This window comes from Tamandua tetradactyla, chromosome 11, assembly GCF_023851605.1.
Source record: "Tamandua tetradactyla isolate mTamTet1 chromosome 11, mTamTet1.pri, whole genome shotgun sequence".
Lineage (NCBI taxonomy): Eukaryota > Metazoa > Chordata > Mammalia > Pilosa > Myrmecophagidae > Tamandua > Tamandua tetradactyla.
The window spans coordinates 75948490-75976012 of NC_135337.1; the positions used below are offsets into that span (position 1 = coordinate 75948490).

The following is a 27523-nucleotide window of genomic DNA, read 5'->3' on the forward strand; positions in this document are numbered from 1 at the left end:
AAGTTCTAGAAGATACCATGTTTCCCATCTTGGTCACACTTTCTCTTTTGGATCACTTATTCTGGAAGAAACCAACCCCCATGTTGCAAGGACACCCAAGCCGCCCCATGAAAAGCCCATACGGTGAGGAGCTGAGGCCTCCTGCCAAAAGCCAATCACCTGAATGAGCTTTTGGGAGCACATCTTTCTGTCTCTGCCAAGCCTTTAGAGATGCAACTCTGGTGGACAGCTTTACCTGCAACCTTATGAGAGCCCCTGAGCCAGAAACACCCTGCTAAGCCCTGGATTCCTGACCCACAGAAACTGTGAGATAAACTTAAAGGTTTTGGGGGCAATTTGTTAAGCAGCAATAGCTGAATAACACATAGAGATATTCTGTTAAGGGAACAGAGCAAGCTGCAGATAACAGGTATGGTATGCTACTATGTCTTTAAAAATTGCATATATAAAAATATATGATCTATACCCATAATTTATTCCCAAAGGACACACACACAAAACTGACAATAGAGGCTTCTTTTATGGAGGAGAACTGGGTGGCTGAGGGTCAAGGATTGGAGAGAAAAATACAAGGTTATCTTTTGTATCCTTTGTTGCCTTGTGGATTTTTGCCATATGTACATAGGTAGGTTTTATCTATTCTGAATAAATGATGAATGAATGAACGATCATTTACCTTGATCATGGCTTTTGCAGCCTTCCGACAAGCCTCATAGTACTGGTTGAAATTCAGAAAATCCCATTCTTCATTGTTCTTTGATGCAAGGGCTGGATACATCCCGAATCGGCTGACTGACTCCCGAAAAAATTCAGGAATGGTCATCGGGGTCTCATGGCCGGGCCCATGCTTCGATAACCTCAGAAGAACTTCTCCATCACGATGTGTTGTCCACAGCTGGGAAGCAGCTGCCAACAGTCACCACGGTTATTTAATGCCTTTTTTAAAGTGCAATTTTATTGAGATATACTCACACAGAATACAATCCATCCAAAGTACACAATCCAAGGCTCACAGTATCGTCACACAGTTCACCACCACATTCAGTTATTTTAATCATCACATAGCTGTACATTCATCACCATGCTCATTTTTAGAACACTTTCATCACTCCAAAATAGAAATTAAAAGAAAAATCCCATATATCCTAATCCCTTACCCCCACCCCCATCTCACCGACCACCGGTATTGCAATCTACCCAATTATTTTTACCCCTCCCCCTCCCCCCCATTATTTAGTTATTTTTGTCCTTTTTTTTACTCATCTGTCCATACCCTGGATAAAGGGAGCATCAGCCACAAGGTTTTCACAATCACATGAATACCTTTTTTTTAAATAGTAGTTTTTAACATTTTAAAATTAAGATGTACATTATAGAAAACTGACAAACACAAGAAGCCAAGGACACAAAGATCATCATCCATGATCTCAAACAATTTACAGCGTGACATGTCCTTCTAGGTCCTCTGTGCATATATATATAGCTAAACATACATTTTTATGTGTTGAGATCATAAATCATGGGTAAGGCTTTCCCACACATTATGGAAATTATGGACCAGGCTTTCCTACACATTCAGAGTCAATATTTTTATTACCAAGTATATGATACAACAAACTTAATTAGGAGAACCAAAAAGTAAACATGATTGGAGACAAAAAATGTCATACATGACAAAAAAATGATAACAGACTTCTAGGTAAAGAGGTTGGCAGAATTACATTAAAATACTGCATTCGTTTCATGTTCCATTTTCAAACATGACATAAAGCCATGGAGCATGATAAGTATAATGCTTCTTGGAGAATTTATTACCAGATATATACCACTAAAATCAAGAAAGTATGTGTCATGGGGTTGAATCGTGTCTCTCAAAACAGATGTCGAACAGCAGTGGACCGAGATGGTAGCATAAGATGCTCCCAGGAGCCAATCCCCATAGACTCTTTGAACAACTAGCAAAAACTGGCAGATATTTCTTCCTCAGTATTCCAGGAAATAGTTAAATGGTTGCATAACTAGACTAGGGCTGAATCAAGAAAATGCAACTTTGAAAATGGTAAGAGAAGCCCGTGGTACCCTTGTAGCCCCTCCACCACCCCCTACCTGGCACATGTGGAGTCTACTAGCCCTCCCATTTTAGGTGCATTGCTCTGTTTAGGCAGGAGACGGGGTAAGCCCTGTGCATATACTGGGATGCCTGTATCTTGACACCAATCAATTGGGTGGAAGCATGAAAGACTGAACTAGTAAACTCATCTCGACTTGTGCTCCCACAACTTGCCCTGCAGGTGCAAGCAGCTGGCAGTCTAAAACAGCCTGGGGCAAAGGATTCCCTGCTTTAAGCAATACAATAGAGCAGCTGGTTCAAAGAAGAAGTCACAAGGGAAATTAAGAAATATCTCGAGGTGAATGAACATGAAAATACAACAGACCAAAATGTATGGGATGTAGCAAAAGCAGTGCTGAGAGGGAAATTTATAGCTTTAAATGCTTACACGAAAAAAAAGAAGAAAGATCTCAAATCAGATACCTAATCACATAACTAGAGATCCTAGAAAAATAAAGCAAATTAAACCCAAAGGAAGCAGAAAGAAGGCAACTAGCAAAGATTATGTGGAGACAGACAAAATAGAGAATAAAAAAATAGAATCAATGAAATTAAAAGTTGGCTCTTTAAAAAAATAAAATTGACAAACTTTTGGCTATTACCAAAGAAAAAAAAGAGAGTGGATGCAAATAATTAAATCAGAAATAAAATGGGAGGGACATTACTTACAGTAGTAATGTTTATAAAGGTATACACTAAACAATTGTACACTAAAAAATTAGATAAACTAGATGAGATGGACAAATTCCTAAAGAAACACTAACTGCCTACACCAACTTGGGAACAAATAAAAAGCCTCAACAGACCGGTAACAAATGAAGATCCTGAATCAGTCAAAAAAAAACAACTCCCAACAAAGAAAAGCTCAGGACTGGATGGCTTCACAGGGGAATTTTACCAAACATTCCCAAAAAAATTAACATGAAACTTGCTCAAACTCTTCCAAAAAATTGAAGAAGAGGGAAAACTCCTCAACTTCATACTCAATAGTGAAAGACTAAAAGCTTTCCCTCTAAGATCAGGAACAAGACAAGGATATCCACTGTCACCACTGCTATTCAACATTCTACTGGAAGTTCTTGCCAGAGCAATTAGGCAAGAAAAAGAAATAAAAGGTATCCAAATTGGAAAGGGGGGAGTGAAACTTTCCCTATTTGCTGATATGAACCTATATATAGAAAATCCTGAAAAATTCACAACAAAAAACAAAGTCAAAAGACTTGAACAGACATTGCTCTAAGGGAGATAGTATACATGGCCAAAAAGCACATGAAAAGACACTCAACATATTACTAGCCATTAAGGAAATGCAAATCAAAACAAGGAGATACCGTTTCACACCCACTAGAATGGCTACTATTAATCCTGTTGGAGAGGATGTGGAGAAACAGCAACACTCAATGTTGGTGGGAGTGCAAAATGGTGCAACCACTGCAGAAATAAGTTTCAAGGCTCCTTAGAAAGTTAAGTATAGAATTACCATATGCCTTAGCAATCCCACTTCTAGGTATACCCCTAAGTTTTGAAAGCAGAGGTGCAGAAAGATATTTGCACACTGGTGCATTATGCACAATTATCAAATGGTAGATTAACCCAAGTGTCCACCAATGGATGAATGGATAAACAAAATTTATTCTCTCCATACAACGGAATATTATTCAGACATAAAAAGGAGACAGTGACAACATGGGTGAGCCTTAAAGACATCATGGTGAGTGAAATAAGCCAGACACCAAAGGACACATATTGTATGATCTCACTGATATGAGATAATTAGAATAAGCAAATTCATAGAGTCAGAAACTAGAACACAGGCTACCAGTGGCTGGGGTACAGGCAGGGAATGGGGAGTCAATAATCAGTAAAGAGTTTCTATTAGGGGATGATGGGCAAGTTTTGATAGTGGGGTGGGTCATGGTGGCTCAGCAGGTAGAGTTCTCGCCTGCCATGCCAAGGACCTGGGTTCGATTCCCGGTGCCTACCCATGCAAAAAAAATGAGGGAGAGATAAGACATTCCCATATGAGTTTTGATAGTGGATTGTGGAGATGGTAGTGCAACTTTGTGAACATAATTAGCAGCCCTAAATTATAAGTGTTTAAAGGGAAATTTTAGGTTGTGCACGTTACCAGCACAAAACTCGTATAAAAAAAACATACGCCAGTACAACACAAACAGTGAATTTTAATGTAAGTCATGGACTATCGTTAATAGCATAATCATAATAATATTCTTCCATCAATGGTAACAAAGTTACCACCCTAATGCAAAGCATATAATGGGGGAAGGAGGTTACGTGGGACCCTGTATTTTCTGCATGATTTCTCTGTAAACCTACAACTTCTTTAATAAAAGAAATTATTAAAAATAGATATATGGAACCCCAACTCCTGGTACCTGTGCATGTGACTTTATTGGGAAATCGGGTCTTTGCAGAGGTAATTAGTTAAATAGTTAAAATGAGGTCACACTGGATTCAGGCAGATTTAATCTACTGACAAGTGTCCTTAGAAAACACAGACAGACAGAAGGGAGAAGGCTGTGTGACGATGGGAAAGGCAGAGACTGGGTGATACATGCTGCAAATCAAGGAGGGCAAGGATGGGGGGCAAACACAGAGGCTGGAAGAGGCAAGGAGCTGTTTTCCCCTGTGATATTCAGAGGGAACGAAGCCCTGCCAACACCTTGATTTCAGACTTGGAACCTCTAAAAGGACAAGGCAATACATTTTGTTATTTTAAGCCACCCACTTCCTGTTACTTTGTTACAGTAGCTATGGGGGTGGTGGAGACTAAGTATGTTTCTATATAACAATGTATTATTTTAAAATTTAATTTTAACAGTGTATTCTTATAGACAAAGGAGATATCTGTATGCATCTTGATTATCATCAAGATGTAAATATGAACACACCTGTATACCTGCCTCCTCTTGCACTTCAGCCCTTCAACCAGGAACCTAATGAATAAACGTGGATCAGCACTGCTCAGGGGTGGTTCACAGCTCCACGCCCAAGCTACTGTTCTACTAATTATAACAAAAAGATATCTACAGACTAGTCAATTCACAAGCTTTACCCTTTCTCACACACTGTCAACCTCAAGATATCTAAAATGCTTAAATGTTTCAAAATGAAGGTTGAACTTGGTCCTTAACACAGGTACTTCACAAAAAAAAGCATGGGCTGCTCAATCAAATACCATGGGGTCATCTTAAACAATGGGAATTTATTTGCTTGTGGGTTTGAGGCTAAATCAAGACATCATCAAGGCGATGCTATATCCCCCAAATCCGTGGCCACCTGGAGTTGGCTGCCGGCGATCCTGGGCTCCTCTGACACATGGCAAACCACATGGGGGTATCTCCTGGCCTCTCCCTTCTCTTCTGGGTTCCATCAATGACAAGACTCTTGCTCCCTGTGGCTTTTTCTCTCTGTGTCTGGATTTTATTCTCTTATAAAGGATGCCAGTAATAGGATGAAGTCCTGTCCTCGTTGGGCTGAACCCCACCTTAACTGATCCAACCTCATCAAAAGGCCCTACTTACAATGGGGTCCCACCCACAAGAAAGGATTAAGTTTAAGAACATGTTTTCCTGGGGTCCCTGCAGATCCAAACAACCTTAAAGCATATATATAGATTTATGATTATTATATAAAACTGTCTACTAGTTAATCCCTTCTTGGGGGATTAATAGGAATTAAGTTTATTCCTTGGGTAAACTTATGTGGGCAATGCTAGTCCATTCAAGCTTCCTCTGTTTATTTATTTTTCATTACCCCCTTATCAATGTATTATGAAATTTTTCAAGCATACAAGAGAGTTGAAAGGATGGTATAATGAAAACCCACTAACTTCCCTAGATTCCAAAACCACTAGCATTTTCTATATTTGCTTTATCACAAATCTGTCCATCCAATCCTCTATTCATCCATCACCCCCCTTTTATTTATTTCTTTGATGTATTTCAAAATAAGCTGCACACATCCATCCATTTAGCCTTTTTGGTGGTTAATTTTATGTATCAACATAGCCAGATTATGACGTCCAGTTGTTTGGTCAGCAACACTGGCCTAGATGTCACTCTGGAGGTTATTTCATAGATGGGACTGGCATCTACAATCAGTTGACCATAAGGAGATTTTCCTGAGCTATGTGAGGGGAAGGGGCTCATCCAAACAACTGAAGACTACGGTCGTTTTCAAGAATCAAAAGGAATTCTGCCTTCAGTCTACATCCCTCTCCTTTCTGAGCTCCTTAAACTAAAGATTCCAACACTTCATTCCTTCTGGAATTTCCCACCTCCAACCTGCCATATGCAATTTGGCTTGTCAGCCCCCACAGTTGCATGAGCCAATTCCTCATAACAAATCTGATAATATACATCTTGTTGGTTCTGTTTCTTGGGAGAACCCTGAGAAAAAGATTTGACAGTTGTCCTTATAAGCAGAGGAACTTGAGACACAATAAGGCAGAGACAGATAGAGAGAGAGACAGCCATGTGATGGAGGCAGAAATGGAGTCATGCCACAAACCAAAGAGAGTGCCAAGGACTGCTGGGCACCCACCAGAAGCCAGAAGAGAGGCAGGGAACAGGTTCTCCCCTTTGAGCCTGGTCCTGATGACCCCCTGATTTCAGATTTCTAGCCACCAGCACCATGAGACAACAAATCCCTGTTGTTGATGCCAACCAACCTGTGGTATTTTGTAACAGCAACCCTGACAAACTATGACACCCCCTAAACCCTTCAGCATATGAATCATTAATTGGAATTCCATATTATTTGTAGGGTTTTTTTTTTTTTAGGCAAAATTTCCATGCAGTGGACTGCACATGCTTCAGCCAATGAAATGTGATTGATGCGTGCTTCATGCAGGTGGAAATTCTAAGAAGAAGCATGTGGTTTCTAATCCCTCATTGCCCAGCCAGGGTAATGGAGGAAGTCCATGCCAGACACATAATGTAAGCAATAAGCAAAATCCTACCATGCTAACCCTCTGAGGTTTGGGGGCTGTATGTTATGCAGCATAACCCAGCCCAGTCTAATACTACCAGCAACAATGGACTAGCCACGGCAGTGACTCCGAAACCAGATTTCTGACCCTTTCTCTATCACCTCCCTTGAGGATGTGAGCGGGTTGATGCCGAGAAGGGAATTGTGGATGTGTCATGTTTTCCTCATCACCCCTGGACTGGGTTGAATCGTGTCCCCCCAAAATTCAGATTATGACATTAGAAAATAAGGTCTTTTCAGGTGTAATACAGTGTAATGAGGTCACACTGGTTCAGGGTGGACCCCAATCCAGTGACCGGGATTCTGAGTAGAAGGCTTTGTGGAAACACACAGGGGACACAAGGAAGGAAGAAGGCCGTGTGAAGATGGAGACAGAAACCAAAGGGTCAAGCAATGTCACGAATGGCCAGGAGCCACCAGAAGCTGGAAAAGGTAAGGAAGGATTCTTCCCTAGAGCCTTCAGAGGAAGCACGGCCATGTGGGTGCCTCAAGTTTGGACCTCCGTCCTCCAGAACTTAGAGAATAAATTCCTATTGTCTTATGCCACTATGTTTACAGCATTTTATTCCAGCAGCCCTACAAAGCTAGCATGCCTCTCAAACCTGGGCCACGTGTGAGAAGATTCAAGAGATCCTCCTGGAGCTGGATATATGATCCTTGGGTTGTCTTAATTTTCTGGGGCGGCTATAACCAAGTACCACAAACTATAGTTTAAAACAACAGAAACGCATTGTTTCTTGGAGACCAGAAGTCCGAAATCAAGATGTCAGCATCCTTGGCATTTCTTGGCTTGCCCGATCTCTGCCTCCGTGGTCATGTAACGTCCTCCCCTGTGCCCACCTGTACCCAAATTTCCTCCTCTCATAAGGACACCAGCCATACGGGACTAAGTCATGCATTGGACCTATTTTAACTTAACTAATTCCACATGCAAGGACCTATTTCCAAGTAAGGTCCAACTTACAGGTGCTGGGTCTTAAGACTGCACCATGCCGTTGGGGGGGACATACAATTCAACCCAGAAAAAGTGCATTAGACTGAAATTCATCCTCTGGTGAGGTGGTAGCTGCAAATGTCCATTTTGGGAGGAAACTGCACAGCTATCAACCATGGGATGCTCTTCGGCTGCATAAGGAACTCATGGATGGGTTCCAAATGGCTTTCAGCCAGAGGCAAGCAGACCTCTGGGATGATAAACTCAAAAGCAAATGCTGAGAGTTCCAAGAGAAGAGGCAAGACCTGCCTCAAGGGAAGGTTAGTTCATGGGCTCCATCAGTTCCCCCACAAGGAGAATCAGCATCAATTTATAACACATGGAGGAGCAGAATATCTGGGAAATGGGAGCAGCCCGTTAACCCTCCACCCTCCTTCCTGGGTCTTCAGCCAGAAGCAAGGGGAAAGGAAGAAGCTTTCAAAAGGAGAAGAATGTGGAGGGTTTCAGTTGGACCCTCTTTGGGACATTTTTAAAAATATTTTTATTGTGTGACCCACAGTGGCTCAGCAGGCAGAGTTCTCGCCTGTCATGCCAGAGGCCCAGCTTCATTTCCCAGTGCCTGCCCATGCAAAAAAAAAAAAAAATATATATATATATATATATATATATATATATATATATATTTTATTGTAAATCTTAACAAACAAATATACAAACATTCTATACGTGGTATACAATCAATGGCTCACAATGTCATCACAGTTGTGTATTCATCACCACGATCATTTTTTTTGAACATTTGCATCTCTCCAGCAAAAGAAATAAGAAAGAAAAAGGAAAAAACTCATATATCCCATACCCCTTACCCTTTCCTCTCATTGATTATTAGTATTTCAATCTACTCAATTTATTTTAACCTTTGTTCCCCCATTATTTGTTTATTTATCCGTACTTTTTACTCATTTGTCCATACCATAGATAAAAAGAGCATCAGACACAAGGTCTTCACAATCGCATAGTCACATTGCAAAAGCTGTATCATTATACAATGATCTTCAAGAATCAAGGCTACTGGAACACAGCTCCACATTTTCAGGTACCTCCAGCCTCTCTAATATAGTGGGGACATTTTAATGACCAAAACAAGATTTTGAAAATCATCACTTTTTCCTTCTTGACATCCTTCCATCCACATTATGGATCGAATCACATCCCCCTAAAACCAAGGCAAGGACAAGGTCCAAATGCCAGGCCTGGGGACAGGAACTCATTTGTAAATAGCATCTTTGCAGACCCTGTTAAGATGAAGCCAAACAGGGTGGGCCACGATGGCTCAGCAGGCAGAGTTCTTGCCTGCCATGCCAGAGATCTGGGTTCATTTCCCAGTGCCTGCCCATGTAAAAAAAAATAAATAAAAGTTTATAAAAAAAAAAAAAGATGAAGCCAAGCAGAGCCAGGGTGGGTCTTCACCCATGTGACCGCAGCTCTTATAAGCAGAGGAAATTCGGAAGGAGTGGGAGACAGAGAGGGTTGGCCAAGTGATGGAGGCAGAGATTGTGCTCTAGCTTGCTGGCCAGCTGCCACCAGAACGCTCCAGAGTTCAGAGAAAGCCTGGCCCTGCCTGGTACTGCAGGCTAACCAGCCTGCAGTACGTCATTACAACGACCCTGGGAAACCACGACAAACCGGCCGTGCAAGGGACTGGAGACATCCTATGAACCCAGGAGGCCTGTGGAGTTTAGTTCCTGTAGCAACATGGTCACGACATAATTACATCATCGTTGCTGTTGTAACCGCATGTGGCTCCCAAGCCTTGCCCTGTATGGGGCTCACCAACCTAACGGAGAGGGGATATTATCCTCAGCCCCATATTACAGAGGAGGCCAGATGGCTTTGAAGGATTAAGCATCTCATCCTAAAGCATCACACAGCCCTAAATGGAAGGGGTCCAACTCTAGAGCCCACACAATCTCCTATGCACCTGAGCAGGGGTAGAAACCCAAAGGTTCAGCCATCCTCAGGCAGAGAATGGCTGTGTCATCAATCTCTGAGTCCAGGCTGTGTCAGGTCAATGCTTGTCCCTGTGTCTCACCCACCCTCCAGAATAGCTTACCTTTTGTTTTATTCATGTCTCCTTCGAGGTCTTCCATTTCCTCTCCTTGAGTGGTTGGAGTTTTAGCCCTTCCAGGTCCACAGAGACCATTCTTCATGGCACTGAAAGGCAAAGGGCGGGCAGCTTAGCAGGGCTGGTAGGGAGGCTGCGTGTCCAAGGCCAGCTACTATAGATCTGCTGTTTCTGCCTAGAATCCTGGGATTGATTAGCCATGCCTGTCCTGGGCCGAGGAGGAGAGGAAAGAGTTCTGTATGGCAGATCTTAAGGCAAATGTAAAATCCAGAGGGTTTTCAACCTAAGAGTTTCTAGAAGAGTCTTGTATATGACCAGAATATAATGCCCAGGTCTAGATGTAACCCTGTGGGAGAAAAAGATTTTGAAGTCTCGTGGGGGTTACTTATTTATCTTCTGTGCTCTAATCTGCTTGCCTTAAAGATAGTATAAAGTGAAAACCCACAATGGGCATAAAAGAAAAAGTGGTAAATCTTCCTACATAATTTTTTTTTTTAATTTTCTACATGGCAAAGAATAGCATACATAGGCAACAGGACTGATTGTAAAAATTCAGAAATGGATAGCACAATACTACCTAACTGATACAATAATGTTAGAATGCTGAGTGTGAGAATGATAGAGGGAGGAGGCTTGGGGGAACAAATGAAATCAGAAGCAAAGATAGATGATAAAGACTGAGATGGTATAATCTAGTAATGCCTAGAGTGTATGATAGTGACTACATGGACAAATTTAAAAATGTTTTTGCATGAGGAAGAACAAAGGAATGTTAATACTGCAGGGTGTTGAAAATAGATGGTAATCCATATTTTAAAACTTTAACTTATGTGTGAGACTAAAGCAAAAAATGTTTATTTGGTACAAAATTTATATTTTGACTAGTGCATTTCCTAATATAACTTATGTGGACAGTTTAATTGAACACCATAAGTACATGCAACCATGAGTAGAGCATGAGATTTTGTAGGTTTGTCCAGAGTGACGCCCCAATAAATCCCAGAGTGATTTGAACAGTCAATAAAACAATATTTGCAAAGTCCCCTTGGGGGAATGGTGAGAAAGGGGGAAAATTCAACTTCCCCATATGGAGAATTCCTGATATTCACATAAGCAGTAGGGACAACCAAAGCAATAGTCCAAGCCACAATCTTGGGGTTTGTTCATATGAAGGTTATCCCCACAAAGGATAGGCAAAGCCTACTTAAAATTAGACCTCAGAGTCACCCCCAGAGAACCTCTTCTGTTGCTCAGATGTGGCCTCTCTCTCTCAGCCAACACAACAAGCAAACTCACTGCCCTTCCTCTCTCTATGTGGGACATGACTCCCAGCGGTGTTGACCTTCCTGGCAACATGGAACAGAAATCCTAGAATGAGCTGGGACTCAGCATCAAGGGATTGAGAAAACCTTCTTGACCAAAAGGGGGAAGAGAGAAATGAGACAAAATAAAGTGTCAATAGCTGAGAGATTCCAAACAGAGTCGAGAGGTTATCCTGGAGGTTATTCTTATGCATTAAATAGGTTTCACCTTGTTAGTCAAGATGTAATGGAGAGGCTGGAGGGAACTACCTGAAAAGAAAATGAAAATAGAGCTGTGTTCCAGTAGCCATGTTTCTTGAAGATGACTGTATAATGATATCATTTTCGCAATGTGATTGTGTGATTGTGAAAACCTTGTGTTTGATGCTCCTTTTATCTACCTTATAGACAGATGCGTAAAACATATGGATTAAAAATAAGTAAATAAAAGGGGGAACAAATGTTAAAATAAATTTAGCAGATTGAAAAAAAAGAATAGCATAAATAGAATCAAAAGATAAACAACAAACAAATAAAAAATTTAGGCACTGCAGCTGACAGATAAAGGCCTGATTTCCTTAATATGTAAAAAGCTCTGATGAATCAATAAGAAAAAGTCCAGAAACCCAACAAGAAAAATGGACAAAGGATATGAATAAGCAGTTTTCTGAAAACAAGGTAAAAATGACTTTTTAAAGCAGGAAAACATGCACAATCTCAGTTAGGAGAGAAATATAATAGAGAATATTCTGTTGCAATTTTCACTAATCAGATTGACTAAGAGCAAAAAGATTAATAATACTTTAGTGATGATTTAGGGAAATGAACACTCTCATACATGGCAGTAAAAACCAATAGAGGGCAGGCAATGGTGGCTCAGTGGCGAGTTCTCACCTGCCATGTCAGAGACCTGGGTTTGATTCCCAGAAACTGCCCATGCCCCCACCCCCCAAAAAGATCAAGGCAACTCCTTTGGAGAGCAAGTGTCAGTAATCAAACTTAAAATCATGTATCTTTGAACCCATTTGTGAGGGTCAGTGGTGGGTCTCGGCTACCCCAAATCCTTATACCCTCATAATCCAAACTCTTTACAATCTGAGAACTTTAGTGCGTGATCAGGAACAATGGTCATTCTTAATCTTCATTTGATTCCCAATTTGTTAATCCTATGAATCTATTAAACAATATTTTTCTAAACGTTCACATAAAATAATGAATAGTTATGTAAATGTTTAGATAACTCTTTTACTGAGCTTGTGAATTTAATGAAGCAAGATTCCCCATTGCCACACGTTTATTTAATCAAACCCCCCTAACCATTTTATTTTATTTTATTTTATTTTATTATTATTTTTTTTATATGGGCAGGCATCGGGAATTGAACCCAGGTCCTCAGGCTTGGCAGGCAAGCATTCTTACCTGCTGAGCCACCGTGGCCTGCACCCCCCCACCAACCATTTAATGATAACCATATATCTAATATATTAGTTTGTTCCCATGGACAAATGTCTCCAGAACTTGCCAACGGTTCTCTGGGGGCAAAAACTGTTGATTTACGTGACTCCTGGGAATAAGCCTGGCCCTGGCATCATGAGGCTTTCCTGACCCAAAGGGGGAAAAGAAGTGTGATAAAATAAGGTATCAGTGGCCAAGAGAGATCAAAGAGTCAAGAGGCTATTCTGGAGGCTACTCTTATGCAAGCTTCAGTTAGACAGTGCTAATTGCCATGATTTGCTAAACACCAACCAACATCACTGCTGTTGAGTCTTAAGAACACCTAGGGCTCAAACTGAGACTCTATAAAGGTTTCATGCACTAGATTTGCCTTCCTGGAACCTCTTATTCCCAGAGGGTTCCTAGGTCAGATAAATCCTGAATCTCAGAGGAACCAGCCTTTCTAGGATTATCAGTTAATTCCATCCCCCTGTCCTTTAGTGTGGACACCCCTTCTCAACATGAAAATTGGGATGGATAGTGCCCCAAATCCCTATAGATTGGGAGAAGGAGGAGGTGTAACAGAGAAAATGGGATTTAACAAACGAGTATGGCTGCTGAATTGCTATATTAATATTCCTTCTAGCCTCCAGTGTTTTGGAGCAGCTAGAAGGAACAATCTGAGATAGTGGAGTGTTAACCCATAACAACCGTGAAATCTGTAACTACTTGTTGACGTGTGCTTTGAAAATCATTGCTTTTTTCTTTCTCACTTTGTAGATATAATTTACAGTAAAAAGTATTTTAAAAATTGGCCTACATTGATTGAGAGTGGCTTTTTCAGTGGTTTCTGGATATTATTTTGCTCATGATAAACTGTAAGCTTGATGCCAGAACCCAACAGTCATTCCCAATTCTAGATTTTCAGTTGTATTCTATGAACTTTACACGGTTCTATCCATGAATGTGAATGGACACAGCAGGCAAAAACTCACAATAAATCCACAGGCAAATAAAATCCCGTGACATCCTTCGGGCTCTAGACTAGCAAAAACTGTTTTTGTATTTCAAGGAAAACAGGTATATCATAAAATGGATACCAACGAGTCTCCTTGGAGCACCCACACACAAAAGTTGATCAACTGGCAACAAAGCAAGCCGCCAAACACAGCCCAGCCTTTAAAATCCTTCCTTACACGGAAGTCACAAACCTGCCTGTAAAAATGCAGCCCAGCAAACAAGGAACTGTATCTGGCTAAGAATGTTGGGGTTACCCTTGACTCACCCTTGTCCACCCGCTCCCCCCACCCTCCCTCTCCCTTCCCCTTTCCTTCCTTCCCTCTTCCTACCACTCCTTCTCTCCTTCTTCCTTACTTCCTTTCCCACCCTCCCTTCTCTCTTTTCTGTCTTCTCTGTGCCTCTTCTTTTTCTCTTCTCTCCTCTCCCTCTCTTCTTTCTTGTGCTCCCTCCCCTTCCTCTCTCTTCCTCTCCCTCTCTTTCCCTTTCCCTCTCCTTCTCTCTCCCTCCCCTCACTCTTCCCCCACAGCTTATCCATCAGCAGTTTCCATCAGCTCAGCCTTCAAAATTGGTCCCTCCCACTGCTATCCTGGACGAGTGCAGCTGCCTTGGCCCAGGGCTCCCTCCCACAAGGCTGAGAGCTCCTCTCAAGTGTGGGTCCCATCAGCCTAATGCAATGTGTGGGCACTGCCGGGATCCTAATTCCAACATTCACGAAGCAACCAGGGACAGCTGAGCTCTGACTGGACGTCAGATGATGCAAAGAAATGACGGCTCAGGGTTTCACCTGAGGTCACGGTTTTGTCGTTGTGTCATGAAAGTATTCACACACAAAATAACACGCTGCTAGGAATTTGCTGTAAAATCATCCGGCTCTGATAAGCTGAGCAATGGGTACATGGAGGTTCGCAATATGTATTTTGTGTGTGTTTGAAAATGTCCATGATGAAAAGTTGAAAAAATGAAAATTAAAGGAAATGCCAGTCAGGTCTTATTTCTCCTCTGCCTACCACCCTCCATGGCTCCCACTTCCCTTGCCACCTCCTGGCAGCCACACAGGCCACCTAGCTGATTCTCCAAAATACCAGGCACCATCCTGCCCCAGGACCTTTGCATAGTCTGTGCCTCTGCCTCAGCCACTCTTTCTTTCACATTGACACATTGCTGCTAACACTTCCTGTAAATGTCATCTCAGGGACATTGTACCCATTCAAGAACCACACCACAACCCTCAATGCCCCTAGTTTCCTGCTTTATAGTTTTCCTCCTGTCATTCCCTACAATCCAATACATTCTATTTTTGCTTGCTTGATTACTGTCTCTTTCTTTACTAGAATGTAAGCTACAGGAGGATAGAAACTGGGTGTCTTTTCTTCCAAGGTTGACTCTTCCTGGCACTTGGAATAGGGACTGACATTACTTATGTTGAAATACCAGTGCTAGGCTGAGCCAAAACTAAGGCAAAAGGCAAACTGTGTCCTAAATACCCTTAGCAAATATCCTCCCATATTTTGGACTGAAGTGGAAAAAGTTCACAGAAGCTTCACTCAATACTATCCACAATCGCCAAATGGTAGAAACCACCCACATATCCATTGACAGATGAGCAGATCAACAAACAAAGGAATATTGTGCAGCCATGAAAAAGAATGGAGTTCTGATACATGCCATGGAAAACACGATGCTCAGTGAGAGAAGCCAGACACAAAAGCACATATATTTGTCTGATTTTACTTCTATGAAATATCTAGAATAAACAAATTCACAGTGACAGATGGTAGAGGAGAGGTTGCCAGGGGCTGGTGGGGCGAAAGAATGGGGAGTTATCGCTTAATGGGTGCAGTTCCTGTTTTGGGTGAAGGAAAAAGTTTTGCAAGTGGAAGGCGGCGATGGTGGCACAACGCTGCAGGAGAAATGAATGCCACTGAATTGTACACTTAAAAAAATGGTTAAAATGGCAAGTTTTATGTTGTGTACATGTCATCGCAAACTAAAAAATGTCACCAAAAAACCTCAGTCATCAAACATGTCGATGCATAAAGCGCAATCTGTTCACAAGCTGATGTCTTCCTCATAAACCCACACTGGGACGGACCCAACAGATGTGAGGGTCCGGAAACCGGGGGTTGAAGCCTACCGGAAATAATTGTTCCCTTTGCACAATCACACAAGATTATAAACCACCAGACAGCTGCCTATTCTGATTTAAAATACTGCTACTTTGTTCCTCCTGGATTTTTTGGCACTCCTTTTGCAGTCATTCTGATTTTTGCAGCTTGCATTCATTTTGGTTTTTAAAATATTGCATTAAAATATTATTTATCTTTGGCCCTGGCACCATGAGACTGACAATGCCTTCCTGATCAGAAGGGGGAAAAGAAGGGTAATCAAATAAGGCATCAGTGGCCAAGAGAGATCAAATGGAATCAAGAGGCTATTCTGGAGGCTGCTCTTATGCAAGCTTCAGTTAGACAGTGCCAATTGCCATGGTTTGCTAGACCCCAACCAACATCACTCCTGTTGACTCTTAAGAACACCTAGGGCTCGAACTGAGACTCTATAAAGGTTTCATGCACTAGATTTGCCTTCCTGGAACCTCTTATTCCCAGAGGGTTCCTAGGTCAGATAAATCCTGAATCTCAGAGGAACCAGCCTCTCCAGGATTATCAGTTAATTACATCCCCCTGACCTTTAGTGTGGACACCCCTTCTCAACATGGAAAAATCAAAATGCACGTTGCCCAAAGATCCCTATAGATTGGGAGAAGGATTTAAGGAGAAAGAGGAGGTATAACAGAGAAAATGGGGTTTAACAAATGAGTATGACTGCTGAATTACTACATTAGTATTCCTTCTAGCGTCCGGCGTTTTGGAGCAGCTAGAAGGAAAATTCTGAGATACTGGAATAGCAGCCCATGACACATTCTGGGATCTTCTGTAACTACTTGTTGAAGTGTGCTTTGAAAATTATTGCTTTCTTCTTTCTTTGCTTTGTATATATATTATACTTTACAATAAAAAGTTGCAAAAAAGAAGAGACTCAGTTACTCACAGGTCCCAGGGACAGAGGGGTGTGGCCACCGGTGGGGCAGGGGTGTGATGGGATACACGGGGGTGGGGGTGGAGGTTAACAGATTTTCCACGGGAGCCAAGGATTGGTTCATTCAAAGCAAACTTGCACGAGAAAGGAGAGGGACTGGGGGTGGGGGCCCTTGGGTGGTGGGGGTGTGGCTGGCGCATATCAGGTGGGACCAGCTGTGGGTTTGGGGTGAGATATGTGGCAGCCTCAGGGAGTGGAAAGCTGCTCATTAACCAGTGGGGTTGCCAGTCGGGGCGAGTAAGCGGCTTGGCACAAGCAAAATGGATGAAATATGGTAAAAGGTGAGGACTCCCCTCACTTGGGGCTCATAACGCAATTACCCACGTGGAGGTTGCTTAAACAAAGAAGTTTATTGTTGCACAGTTTGGGGAGGTCAGACGCCTCAGATAAAGGGGCAAGGTCACCCATATTCCCAGACCCTACAGCATCCGGCAGTGCTGACTTGCCAGACTCCTTGGGGCTCCTTGGCTTGCATCCATCACATGATGATTTACCTCACTCCTTGACTTCTGATTTCTGGATTCTACTTCTGTGTCTAATTTCCTTTGTTTGTAAGGACTTTGGCCATATCAGGTGCAGGCACACCTTATCTCATAACATCTCCAAAGGTCCTATTTACAAAGGTTCATGCCCCCAGGGCTGGGGGATTAAGACTTGAGCATGCCTTTTGTGGGGACATGATTCAATCCCCAACACCCCCTGAGAATGGGAAAATGCAAGCAGAGGTGAGAGGTCAGCCACAGACCTTAAAACCCAAGCTCTCCTGCACCCTTGAGGGAGTCTGCTCTGGTCTCTCTCAAGCTTCAACGCCACCAACAAACTTCTTTGCACACCAGCATGGCAGGAGGGGAGGACTCTGTGCTGGGTCTCAGCCCCCCTCTTCCCCTTGGAGAGTTCTCCAGGCTGGGGTTGTTTTCTGAGCACCTACTGTGTGCCAGGAACCACTGTAGGTGCTGGAGAACAAGATGGACAAGGCCCACCCCCTGCGAGACAAACAGACATGGAACGTGCAAAGATAAATTCCAACAGTAATGACGGCAATGGAGAGGACAAGACCGGTTGCCGTGAGAGAAAAAATGGTGGGGTAATCAGGGCTGACTTCCTGGAGGAGGTGACATTTGAATTGGGCCCTGAAGGATGGGAATATCTATTGGGAGGAGTGTTCCAGGCAGAGGAAGCTGTAGGTTCAGAGGTGAGGGGTTGGGAACCAGTGAAGTGGGTTCAGAGGGCAGAAGTGCACCATGTGGCTGGAGCCAAAGGGGCCTGGAATACAAGGTTAGCTCCAGCAACTTGGATCTCCCCTCCATGCCCCGCATACTCCAAACCCCTTCCCCTCGGCAGGGCCTTTGCTTGCCCTGTCCCCTCTGCCTGAAACTCTGTTCTCTCCAGTCCCCGTCTATCAATTTACCCCCAACTTCAGCTCCTGTCATGGCCTCCCCCACCCCGCTCCCAATCCACCCTCTACTTTGCACAGCTCTCATTTTGGAATCTTTTTTTTTTTTTTTGCATGGGCAGGCTCTGGGAATCGAACCCGGGTCTCCAGCATGGCAGGCGAGAATTCTGCCACTGCGCCTCTATTGTGTTGCTCTCATTTCGGAATTTGGATGTTTTTCTGCATGACTACCTTGTCGATCATTCTAATCCCCAATGCACAGCGCAGGGCAAACACAGAAGGGGCTCAGCCCATATTGGTTAAATGAATATGTGGCTCGATAGCTTGATCGGCTAGAACTGTAGTTCTCAACCAGGGGCCATTCTGTCCTTCCAGGGGACACTTCACAGGGACTGGAGATGTTTTGGGTTGTCATAACTCAGAGGTTGTTCCTGGCATCTAGTGGGCGGAGGCCAGGGATGCTGCTGACATCCTGCAAAGCCCAGCATGGCCCCCTGCCCCACCAAGGAATCATCAGCCCATATCACTAGTGCCAATATTGAGGCAGCCTGGACAAGATGTTGCAGTTAGAATCTACAAACATAATTAGAGTCTTTCTTCTGTACAGAGTACCTCTTCAAAGAGACACAGTTTACTGTGTGCTCTTTGGGTTGGGAGGATTCAGGTGAACCGACAACACTTAAATTTTGGTGCACTGGTTTGAAAGGATTATGGACCCTAGAAAAGCCAACACCTAATCCTAATCCAATTTTGTGGAAGTAGCCAGTTCTCTTCAACCCTATTCAGCATGTGTGTTGGGAATTTGATTAATGTGCATCATGGAGATGGGATGCATCTAATTGTGGGTGGGTATTAAGTGGATTAGAGGGAGATGTGACTCCCCACCCATTCCACGCGGGTCTTGATTACTTTACTGGAATCCTTTAAAAGAGGAAGCATTTTGGAGAGAGTCCCTTTTAGAGACATGAGAACCAGGAGAGCCCATGCAGCCAGAGACCTTTGGAGATGAAAGAATACACCCCCAGGGGAGCTTCATGAAACAAGAAGCCTGGAGAGAAAGCCAACAGATGTTGCCATGTTTTCCATGTGCCTTGCCAGTTGAGAGAGAAACTCTGAATCAAGGTTTCTTTCCCTGGATGCCTTAGATTGGACATTTCTATAGCCTTGCTTAAGTTGGGACATTTCCGCAGCCTTAGAACTGTGGACTTGCAACTTAATAAATTCCCCCTTTGAAAAGCCATTCTGATTCTTGTATAGCATTCGGTAGCTAGCAAACTAGAACACCTGGCTAAGACAAAGCAGGGCCATAAGAGCAAAGAATATATAGTGTACCAGGAATTATTCTAAAAGTCTGCACGTACTCATTCATCTAATTTTCACAAAGACCCAGAGGTAGGAACTACCGTTATTCACATTTTAGAAATGAGGATGCTCCGACACAGCTAGGTGAGCTTGCCTTGGGGGTCTAATTCTGTTTCGTTGATACCAAAGTCAGCTCATCATTCCTCAGTAAGTGGAGGCAACATGGGTCTTTAGCCAGGCCAATGTCAAATACAGACATGCAGGAAAAAAAGAATCTTGATCAGATTAACAACGTCTGTTTATCAAGAGTTAGAACATCCTGGCGGGCCGCGGTGGCTCAGCGGGCAAAGTGCTTGCCTGCTATGCCGGAGGACCTCGGTTCGATTCCCGGCCCCAGCCCATGTAAAAAACAAACAAACAAACAAAATACAATAAAAAACAAGAAAATGTTTAAAGATGTTTCCCTTTCTTCCTCCCTTCCTTCCTTCCATCCTTCCTTCCTTCTCTCTGTCTTTCCTTCCCTTCCTCCCTCTTTAAAAAAAAAAAAAAAAAAAAAAAAAAAAGAGTTAGAACATCCAGAGAAGTTGCTGACGAGGGTAAGGTATTGCCCAGGTGTTTGGGTTTGCCAGAGCTGACAAAGCGCAGTATCCCTGAAATGGGTTAGCTTTTAACAGTGGGGATTTATTAGCTTGGAAATTTACAGTTCTTGGGCCATGAAATCATCCAATCAAGTCATCAGCAGGATGATACCTGGATTCTGAAGGCAGGCTGCTGGCGTCTGGGATACCTCTGTTACACGGGAGGCACGTGGCCAGTGTCTGCTGGTCCTTCACTCCCCGGTTTCATGGCTTTCAGTTTCTGGCTTCGGCAGCTTTCCTCTCTCAGCTTCTGTGGGTGTGTCCTCGTCTCTCAACTCCTCCGGGCCTTTTTCCGTGAGCTTCTCTCCACTTCATCTCTTAGCTTCTGTACCTGCTTTGTCCTCTTATAAAGGGCTCCAGCAAAAGAATTAAGATCCACCTTGAATGGGATGGATCGCATCTCAGTTGAAATAACCTAATCAAAAGGTTCCGCCTACAATAGGTCTACATTCGCAGGAACGGAGGCAAAGAGGGTGGCCTTTTCTAGGGTACATAACAGCCTCAAACTAACACACCATGTTTATATCTCAAGAAAGCACTGATATCCAGAATATAACAAGATAACCTGATAGAAGAATGGGCGGAAGGCATGAACATGAAGTTCACGGAAGAGCAAGCACAAATGGCCTGGAAACACACAAGAAGACGTTCGGGCACTCTGGTCATCAGAGAAGCGCACATGGGGGAAAACTATCATGCAATGTCACTTCACCTCCACTAGAGATGCAAAAGTTTGTCCAAATGTGGGTGGGACCTCTCATTTACTGCTGAAGCAAAGAAATGGCACATCCACTTTGGAAGAGTGTGGCATTAATTGTTCAGAGTAAACAAATGCAAACCCCTGATCTGGTGTTTCCACTTCCAGGTATATACCCAAGAGAAATTCTTTGTCCCAGGAGCCAGGAGAAGGGATGTTCAAGAAAGCAATGTTTCCCAAAAGACCAGATTGGAAACAGCCCAAACGTCCATCAACAAGAGAAAGCCTAAATCAATTTCAGAACACTATACAGTGTTGAAAATGAAGGAAAAAACACAAAACCTTGGATGCATCCCCCAGCCATCATAAGAAAGAAGCAGGTCATAATGGGATTTCATTTATATAATGTTCATAAACAGGCAACACTAAATAATAATTTATTTAGGAGGTAAAACCATAAGGAAAAACAATAAGATGGATCAATAAGAAATCCAGGAAAGTGGTTTTCTTCTTTTAGGAGTGGGAGAAACATGGGATAAAGGCGGGATATATAGAGGACTTCTTATATACTAATAATATCTTATTTCATAAAGCGGGTAATTGATCCACAAGCATTTACTGTTATTCTTTAAACTGTACAGATAAGTTTTATTTTATATGTATGGTGTGTTTCACAATTGAAAAAATCAAGGTCAAGTAGGGTTTATGGTAAGAATGCACAAAAAAATTGTTCATTCAAAGTCTATCAGTGTGGATTGTGCATCTATTGGAAGAAGAGGGAAAAATCATATAATCTCCCCAAGATAGAATGCAATGAAATACCTGTTTCAGGTGAAAAGCCCTTAACAATAAGAAATGGAATATATTTCCTTCACTTAATAAAGGATATCTACCAGAAAGCTATATCAAATGTTTTACTTAATAATAGCAAAGTCACTGGAAGTATTTCCATTAAGTCAAGAAAAAGACAAGGATGTTGTTTTGCTTTCATTGTTAAAATTCAGAGTTGATCTGGAGGTTCCTAGTCAATGCAGTAAGTTAAGAAAAAGAAATGAGAGGAATAGAGAGTGGAAACAGAGAAGATTGTCATTTTGCAAATAATATGACTGAACACCTAGACTATCCAATCAGCTGAAAAGCTATTAGAAATAAAAAATGGTTCAGTAAAGGGACTAGATAAAACATTTAAAACTCAAAAAGCAGCTAGAAAAAAAAGGAAAAGAAAAATTGTGGAACTGTAACTCATACCAACCTTTAAAATCTGTTGTATAACTGCTTGTTAAAATGTACTTGGAAATTTATTGCTTTTTTGTATATATGTTATTTTTCAATTAAAAAAAAGTTTAAAAAATCAATAGCTTCCCTAGTAATACTTAACTAGAAAGCACAATAGAAAAAGAGACTGAGGGTCTAGCTGGAGGCCAAAATGTTCATTGATGGTGAGTCCAACTTCTAGTGAAACCTGCCACTGACTTACAGTCAAAATCCAAATTCCAAATGAGCCCTGCTTGTCCTTCTCCCATCCCACAGGTACCTGCCATTCTTCATGAGGTGTGGTTCTGGTTCCCATGGTGAGGCCTTGGGAGCTGAGACATTTGGGCACTCAAGCTGTTTTCTTCTTCCACGAAGATAATTAACGAGTAGCCCCACTTAGAAGCCTTAGCATGTGCCACCCCTTCCCAGCCCATCCAGGTCCAGCCAGGATGATGGTGGTGGCGGGAGGCAGGAAGGTGGGCAGCTTCCTTCCCCAAACAAGCCTTCTATCCCCTTCAACCTTCCAGAACCTTCCATCTCAACCACCCCTTGTGACATCACTGCCTGTCCCTGCCTCCTCGCCCCACCCCCATCCCTGGAGGAAACTGCTTCCGGAACAGGAGGCTTGTGGTTCCCTTTTCATTCCTGCACGCATGCACTTTGCGTGAGCTCATGAAATTTTTACAACACCGTAACTATTTTGTCAGGCATTGTGCTAGATGCTGGGGACACAAAGATGAGCCAAACCAGGCGAGCTCCATTCAGGGACAGACAGCAGGGAAACCCAGAATCACGCACACAAACAAATGCAAACTGACAACTCTGAAGAAAAACCAGATATGTGTTTGAAAAGATTTAATCAGGAATCTGACTAGGCAAGAAGGTCGGCAGAGGGTCCCGTCCAGAAATCAAGTGGCTCAGTGAATGTTTGTGCTGCCCCCACCACGTTCTAAGAAACTGCCTTGTTTTGTGCATTTGCAGTCCACCTCACTCTGATTTTTCTTGCAACTTTCCTGTTTCTCCCTCCTCCCTTTTCTGTTTCTGTGTTGCTCACAGCTATACCCCCAGTGCCTAAAACAGTGCCTGGTATACAGCAGATGCTCAATAAATGAATATGCATTCAATAAATGATTCCACTCTGCAGAGAGAAAAGGACAGGGAGTGTTCTGTTGTCTCCAGAGCCTTCTGAATGTCTCATGTTCACAGAGGGCAGGTGCCCACCCCACAAGCCCTGAGGCAACTGTTGCTGGGGGAGTAAGTGCCCCCCTTATATCCATTCTGCCCTTCTTACCTGGGCTTCTCACCTACAGTCTACATTTCCCACCATCTCTTGGAGTGAGGGAAGGCCAGGTAACCAAACCCTGGCCAAAATGATGTGGGCTAGTTCCGGGTCATGCCTTCAAAGGGAAGGGGTTTGGCACTCCCTGTCCCTAAGTGGACTGCTGGAATCTGAAACAGCCAACAGAGAAAAGGAACCTGGGATCTCTTGACTGCCGAACCATTTTGGTTATACTAGACAGTTACATGCACATTCACGTGCACATTTGAATACTCATATTCCCCCTCACTCAGACAAACACACACACACACATGCACTCACACACACACATCTACTTCCTCATTCACATCCATTCACACACTCAAAACCCCTTCATACAGATGCAAAATTGCACATACACATATGAACCCTTACCCTCTAATGCAAACGCTCATATAATCATATGCCCCCTAATTCAGGCACACATCCATATACACACATACTCACACCCATAGGCTCATCACACTCATGTGCACACTCACACCCCTTCACACATTCAAACACACCTTTGTAAATACAAAATTGCATAACACAGTCACATGCTCTCACATACACATATGCACTCGCGTTCATACACACCTAACACACAATTACACACACAGTTACACATACACACTCTCACACATTCTTGCACACACATTCACATCCTTGTGCAGACATAAATATTCACACACAGTTGCCTACACCTCATAATGTGCACACACATACTCATATACACACTCACACATGCACAACTGCACACACCCTCACACACACTCATACGCACCCTCATGTGCAAACACAATTACATTCACACACATACACTCATACATTCATACATTCACATGCCCATGTGCAGACAGACAATTATACACACAGTCTCTTAGCACAGAAATGCAAATGCATTCAGGAAAAACTTGTCCATAGGTATTCCAAATGAGGTGTGGCGGATGCTGAGGGGGTGCCTGACCAGCTCTCCCTTGGGGGTAGAGAACTTGCTCCACCAGCTTCTGGGTGTGCAGTGGGAAGCCGACCTCAGCTGCTGGCCCCTGGTCCAGGGGCACACTCCTTCTAAGGGCAGCCTGGACCTGTGGCCCAGGGCAGGATCTCCCAACCGCAGAGCCTTCCACAGGTCAGCCTAGGTCTCCGCAGAGACCACGCCACAGCTGCAACCCTCTCCCCACCCACCCCATTTCCAGCTCTCCTGCCGGCGAAAGCCTGAAGCGGCCTTTGACCAGCTTGGCTCCATCTCATTCACCCCCATGGGATCATAATGTGAAATCAGCCTTCCCATACCCCCACCCTATTATTATTCGCCTTGGACCATTCCTTCCCCTGGATCCATCCTTTCCTTCCAGAAGTTCTTTCTATACAAGTCACAGGTTTTCTGAGTGGCTGGGGAACCACCTCCTCCAGGCAGCGGACTAGGGTTGAATACAGATGATCACTCACATTTTGTTGAGGATTGACATATATTCCCCATAAAGACAGGTTCAAGTCCTAGTGGCCTTGTGGGCGTGAACCCATGTGCAAACAGGGCCTTGGAAGAGGTCATTAGTCCAGGGGCAGACTCATTCATGAATAAGATCTTCAAAGATCCAATTTAGATGAGGCCAAATGGAATCCGGGTGGAACTTCATATCTGGGTGACTGGAGGTCTTATAATGGAGAGGAAATTCAGATGCATTCAGTTGGGAGAAGCCAGAGAGAGAGAGGTACACAGCAGATGATTGCCAGTTGTCACTACAAACTTTGAAGATAGTATGACCTGCCAAGACTTTGTTGTTGGATTTCCAGCCTCCAAATCCCCCAAAATTCCCATTGACTAAACCATCCAGTCTTGTGGCATTTGTTACAGCAGCTCTGGCAAACTAAGATGCACTCTCATTGAGAAATGACCCACCATGGAATGAGGCAGCAGCTACATAAAAGGAAGCAATGATTGAGCAAAATCCATCTGCCCCAACCCAGCAGACCCCAAAACGCTGGTCCTCCCACCAAAGCTAAGAGGACCTGAAGTCTTAGGCAAACTTGTCAAGGGGCCCTGGGGTCCACGGTGGAATGGAGGATAGGTGGCTTACCTGGCAGCATGGGTCACCTGGATATCCTTTAAGGCCGCCTCACTGGGCAGGGGGACATTGGACCCCGAGCATTCCATGCTGGCTCTGGATTCGGCTGCTGTGTCACCCAAGCCAACCTCGCCAGACATCCTGCCTAAGAACAAGAAAAGTGGAAGTTCTCAGTTAACCTCCACTTTACCCGATTAGCCAACTCAATGAGTGTGGTGCACACACACACCAGTCCCCACTGCACCCTCCTAGCAGAAGAATGGGGTTGCGGGGAGCTCTCCAAAAACTCCCAGTGAGTTTCGTGCTTGCCAAAGGCGAGCTGCTTATTCCCAGACCTGCTTGTGCCAATTACACCTGTCACCCGAATAACATAATTTAGTGAACTATTGCACCCACCAATGGGCCAGGAGGGCCAAAAGATAACTGTTTCTCATGGAACTGCACCACCCAAACAGTAAGCCCTGAGTTAAACCGTGGGCTACAGTTAACAGGACAATTATAAAAATCCACCTTCACCCATTGAGACAAGCCAACCATGTCACTGCAAGGGGTTAATAACATGGGGGTGGAAAGGAATCCTGTATCTGATGCATGATTGTTATATAAACCCACACCTCTAATAAAAAATTAAAATTAAAGAGATGCTTGTTTCTAAGACAGAGTACAGTTTATCAGAACTGTTGATAAATTAGGCATGGATTGGACAACCATGCAGGCTTGGGGAAAAGCTGGTGACCTGCCCTGCTTAATATGGTCATTGCTAGCGGAAGTGAGCGCTTAGATTTTAATTTACAATAATTAAAGTTAAATACAATGTAAACTTCATTTCCTCAGTTGCGCTAACCACATTGTAAGGACTCCATAGTCTCACGTGGCTAGCGGTCATTGCGTTGGACACCACTGATATAGAACATTTCCAGCATCGCAGAAAATTCTGCCTGGCAGCTCCAGGAGACTTAGAATGTTCTGTAAGTATTGCTCAGTTCTTACGACACTCTTCTATGATGAAAAGCCATTTTTTATAGTCAAGAACATTACAAAATAGAATAGTACTTTGACTCTTAAAAAGTGGAAAGCCTGGTTGACAGAGTCAACAAATTGGTCCCATGGAGAATTTCCACACACTTCTTTTGTTCTACCATCCTGTTTCTTGAAAAGAATTCATTTTTCTCCAGATCCATAATTCTCAGTGGCAATCTGTACCCCCAGCCACCTGAGTTGCACAGCTCTGACAATACTGACTTCTTTGTGACCATTTCCAAGCTATTGCTGAAAATCTAAGAATTTTTTTTTTTTAGGGGGAGGCATCCCGTTCATCCCAGCAATAGTCCATGACCTCCATGGGTGAGCCCAACAAGAACTTTGAGGATGAGCCCAAAATGAACTTCGGAACCTTTGTTCAAAGTTTGGGGCTAGAGAGGTCTAAAGAAGCAGCTCCCTCTGCTTCAAGTCAGTCTATGCAAGAAACATAAAAAACTCTTCAATCAGCCAACCCATCTCCAAAGAGAAGGATTTTGTTTTGCATCAAAAGATGAGCAAAAGTTGATAAGGTGACATTAAAATGAAAAGAAATTTCGTGAAACCCTGCTTTAAATGATATTTTTCAATGAGCAATCAAGTCCGCACATCCAAAGGTCCCTCTTGGCACCAAGCCCCTCCAACCACACCCCAAAGTTCACTGCGTCCTGACATTTCTGTTCCTGCTCCACCCTCACCCCCACCTCTGTACCAGTCCATTCAATTCTTGCAGGAATAAAGCAGAAGCACAGAGAAGAAGCTGGGATTGAATAGAAGGATTGGAGATCTGAGGTTCAACAACCAATGCCCACTCTCCTCAAGC

The 27523-nt window shown here is 43.3% G+C and overlaps 1 protein-coding gene across 4 annotated transcripts in view; it reads right to left on the reverse strand.

Annotated features, from left to right (window-relative positions):
- LOC143650329 (long-chain-fatty-acid--CoA ligase ACSBG2-like) overlaps positions 1 to 27523 on the reverse strand; it is a 68064-nt gene that overhangs the window by 29643 nt on the left and 10898 nt on the right. For 2 of the 4 annotated variants that reach the window (XM_077120974.1, XM_077120977.1), the window contains exons 2-4: positions 25696 to 25828; positions 10171 to 10271; positions 677 to 906 (exon numbers count right to left, since the gene is read on the reverse strand). In XM_077120974.1, coding sequence (XP_076977089.1) covers positions 677 to 906; positions 10171 to 10271; positions 25696 to 25823 — 459 coding nt within the window. In that variant the 5' untranslated portion in view covers positions 25824 to 25828. Of the gene's footprint in view, positions 1 to 676; positions 907 to 10170; positions 10272 to 22597; positions 22859 to 25695; positions 25829 to 27523 lie in introns of those variants that run through there. The other 2 variants (XM_077120975.1, XM_077120976.1) reach the window with 2 other exon arrangements.